Source organism: Gekko japonicus, unplaced genomic scaffold, assembly GCF_001447785.1.
Source record: "Gekko japonicus isolate JY-2015 unplaced genomic scaffold, Gekko_japonicus_V1.1 scaffold1257, whole genome shotgun sequence".
In the NCBI taxonomy this organism is placed as follows: domain Eukaryota; kingdom Metazoa; phylum Chordata; class Lepidosauria; order Squamata; family Gekkonidae; genus Gekko; species Gekko japonicus.
This window is the reverse complement of record NW_015163640.1, coordinates 3,885-8,124: the sequence shown is the minus strand read 5'-3', so window position 1 is coordinate 8,124 and position 4,240 is coordinate 3,885. Positions and strand designations below refer to the sequence as shown.

Sequence of the window (4,240 nt, the reverse complement as noted above, 5' to 3'; positions counted from 1 at the left end):
TATCTATCATCTATATCTATCTATCTATCTATCTATCTATATTTATATCTATATGTATCTATCTATATCTATATGTATCTATCTATCTATCTCTATCTCTATCTCTGTATCTATCTCTGTATCTATCTATCTATCTATCTATCTATCTATCTATGAGAAACTATTCCAGGAACTGATCCCTAATGTCAGGATACACATTCCTGGACGCCCATGCACTTGCAGATCCACACCTGCTGACACAAGGCAGGACAGTGGAGCAGGAACTGTCATGCCAACAATAACCTGGAGCCTGCAACCACACTTCTAAAATGTCCATGAGCACATGCTAGCATCCAACTGTGATTCACATTCAGGATGAGCAGCAGTTTTTGCCCGTGGCGGGTGGAGAAGGGACATCATACGAGCAGGCATTGTTTAGAAGAGGATATCTGAGACACATTACGGACTTTCCATGAGTATCTGAGAACATGGAGATAATATTTTCATGGAAATAAAACAGCAGGTTTTGCACATTGCTAATGATGAACAGTAACTCTGGGAGTCAAAAAAAAAGGGGGGGAAGTACAGACAATTTGTCTGTTTCACAGGCAGGGAAGACGAGAAGGGTTAGTCACTTGGTGGGTCTCCCAGGGAGTGGAGAGAAGGAGCTGGAAGCACATCTGAGACCCCCCCGGGCATCTTAAAGGTCAGCACTACATTCTACTGCTTCCTTGTGAGACCTTTGGAAGAAGAATGGAAACAATCCCTTCTCCTCTGGCTCGGTTGGCAACCAGAGAGCCAGTGACCGATAGCGCATGAGCAATTTATTAGAAGCAAATGACTAGCGGCCTGGCTGCCTTTTCCACATTCACACTGGGCACTTTTTCAGAAGAGCCTGATTTCCAGAGATATTAATATCTATAATGTTTTTTTCCAAAAGAAACAAAGAGGAAACATTAAAAATTATTAAATGGCAAGCACGTTTTAGACCCTGCGTGCCTCATAAAGTACAGTGTAATAAAGCCATTTCCTTATTTCCCCTGGATCCTGGACACACATAATGGGGAAGGGGTGAGCTGGGATGGCAACTGGGGGTGTGTGATGTGAGGGGAGTGCCACAAACTGGAGAGGCAAAAGGAACGTATTAATCAAGTCTGCAAAGTGCTCATTGACAACAGAGGTGCCAGTTTACAGGTTTAATGGTCTTTGTGGTTCCAGAACAACAACAACAACAAATCATTACTCAGTACAAAATAGGTTTTTATTATCACAGCTTCTGGGCCCTTCATCTCGCAGGGTTTCTAGTCTCCTTTTCTGCTTCTCAAACAACATTCTGTTCTGAAACTTCACTTTAAACTGACAATGTGCCAAACCACGGCTTGCTCAGGCCACATTTCTGAACTACAGCCGGCTGAACTCATGCCGTGGACTGGGTTTCCAAGCATCAACTGGCAAACCCTGGTTCAGAGTTTGCATCTGCTCTCATTTTCCATCCTCGCAGCACTCTGTTTCCCATTTCCATGGTGTCGTAGCCTCCATTGGCAAAACAACAGCTATGACTATGGTTTATCTATTCTGACATCAAGCCAAACTACAATTAGCAGTGATCATCGTTTGCAAGCACACTTCAGGCTACAGTTTCTGATTCAGATGTGCCAGTTGACTGCAAGCCATAGTTTCACAAAGCAGACATCCTGCTCAACCACAGTGATGCTTCCTTAACCACGGTTTGCAAACCCGCTTATAACATGGTTTCAAATTCTGGTTTGCCAACCAATCAGAAACCAGTTTGTCAAGTCAGAAATCATGCCGATTCATACTTAAATTGGAAGAAACTGTCGCATACCAACAAATTTAGAGTCCAGTGGCACCTTTAAGACCAACAAAGGTTTATTCAAGGTATTATTGTTGGTCTTAAAGGTGCCACTGGACTCTAAATTTGTTGTACTGCTTCAGACCAACATGGCTGACCAACTGGATCTGTCACATACCAAGTCAGACCTCTGGTGATCCTAGCACGGTGCTGTCCACTTTGACTGGCAGAGGCTCTCCAGGTGCTCAGGCAGAGAAGGGTCTTCTCCAGCATGTGCTACCTGAGGTTCTTTAACCAAAGATGCCAAGGACTGAATCTGAGAACACTCATCACTGGAAGCACACACTCTACTAATTAACCAAACTCCTTCACTACAACAGGATCTAACAATGTCGACACACAACGCTGCCTTATACCAAGTCAGACCATTGATCCATCTAGCTCGGTAGTGTCTACTCCGACTACTAGTGGCAGACGGAAAGAGGGCCTCTTGAGTGCAAAGCAGGTGCTTCACTGCAGAGCCACGGCCTTTTACGGACTGCTCAGAGCAAGGCAAGCGGCTTCTGGCACTGAGAAGCTCCCTCCCCCATACTTCCCCTTTGCTGTTTCCCATTTCCTAACCTCCCCTTCCCGCTTCCTTCCTTACTTGTACAGTCCATCTGGCTCCAGGCACTTGAAAATGACGGAGTAGAGGCTGGTGTCAGGGGCATCCCCGTGGCTTCTGCCAGCAGCCACACAGGCTGTTCCAAGGCCAGACAGCAAATCATCGGCAAAACTCAAGGACTCTCCTGCAGAGAACAGAAGCAAAGGTGAGCTGATAGTATTTCTTACCCTCTTTGCATGTGTGTCCATTCTCCTCTCCAAGGAAGCTTGTGGTGGTATGCTAGGGTTGCTAGCACTGCTCTGGAAAATGCTGGGAGATATTGAAGACAGTGCCGGGGGAGGGTGGCGTTTGGGGAGGATATGACTCTACTTCTGCGTGAGGCTCTAGGAATTCATAAGGACCGTAGATCCATGGGGAAATCCACGGGCATGCTGTTTTTCATCCACCCCTCAATTTCTAGAGGCCGGGGGAATTGGGGCTGAGGGTGGGAGGGTTACCTGCTGAGAGTGGGCAAATGGCACGCCAATGATCTATGTAGGGGGGAGTGATTCCGTTTTATTTGCATACCATCCTCTGAGTCTAATTCGGCTAAGGGACTGAGACCAGCCTATCGTCACACAGGGCTTAGTGAGGATTTGCACACATCCCACTATACCACGGCCACGCTCCACTTGTAGCACCTGGCCTTTGCTCCCCCCCCTTTCTTGGGGGGGGGAGAATTTAACTTATTTCTGGGGCCTTTTGTATTAACAACAAAATTGGTAGTAGGGGAGAGATTTAGCACAATAGAGGATGGATGCCATTTGTTTTAATCCATTCACTATATTTTTATCCTGCTTTTCAGCCAAGGACTGGTTTCCAAATCTAATACAAACAACAAGCAAAGTTCACTCCATGACATGCCCTTGGAAGGGAACTCTGAACTGAGCTGGAACCGAAGACAGTGGAAGGAGGCCCAGCTGCCTCCTGCCTTCCCTCTCAGGGCTCCATATGCTGGAAGGAGGTGAGGGAGCTGGCATTGGACCCAGGCATGATGGACCCAGGCTGATCCCTTCCCTCCCTGTGATGGCTCCGTCAGTGACCACTGGAAGCAAAAGGAAGTGGGGACCTCAGTGGGGTCCGGGAATGATGTCTGCCTGGCTGCCTCTGGCTTCCCTTGGAAGCCTCCCCTTGGAGCACCCACCGCCCCTCCACACACATTGCTGTTTCAGCTCCCGAGCGTTTAAAAAGCAGCTTTGGGGAGATGTTTGTATAAGAACTGCTGGAAGTAGACCTGAGGCGGTAGCTCTCCCAACCCCCAACCCCCAACTGCTTTGTAAACTTTCAAAAATAGCTCTCCTGGACGCAAGCAGGCAGACATCCGGACTACAGCCAGCGTCCTTTGGGCTTTATATAAAAGTTGTCCGTTTCCAGAACTGGACAGGTTAGTGCTGTGCGAGTGTGTGCGCATGTGCACACAGACATGCATGTTGACTGAGAGAACTTCCCGGCATTCTGACGTAAAAAGGAGCCCCGAGTCCTCAAGTTCTGAACTTTTGCCATCAGTTGGGGTTGGCCTCGAAGAAGAAGAAGAAGAAGAAGAAGAAGAAGAAGAAGAAGAAGAAGAAGAAGAAGAAGAAGAAGAAGAAGAAGAAGAAGAAGAAGAAGAAGAAGAAGAAGAAGAAGAGAGAAGAGTCTGGATGTATACCCCACCCTTCACTCGGAGTCTCAGAGCGGCTTACAAACTCCCTCCCCACAACAGGCACCCTGTGATGTAGGTGGGGCTGAGAGAGCTCTGACAGAAACTGCTCTTTTTTCAAGAACAGCTCTTATCAGAACCACAGCTTGCCCAAGCCAGGTGCAAG

The 4,240-nt window shown here is 47.4% G+C and overlaps 1 protein-coding gene across 1 annotated transcript in view; it reads right to left on the bottom strand.

The window, feature by feature from the left end:
• The window catches only part of LOC107107318 (astrotactin-2-like), a gene marked incomplete at its 5' end in the record, with an annotated part of 66,767 nt that extends 64,187 nt beyond the window's left edge, over positions 1 to 2,580 (bottom strand). Inside the window, one exon of the mRNA XM_015407599.1 lies at positions 2,439 to 2,580. Coding sequence (XP_015263085.1) covers positions 2,439 to 2,580 — 142 coding nt within the window. The remainder of the gene's footprint in view (positions 1 to 2,438) is intronic.
• Between the last annotated feature and the right edge of the window lie 1,660 nt (positions 2,581 to 4,240).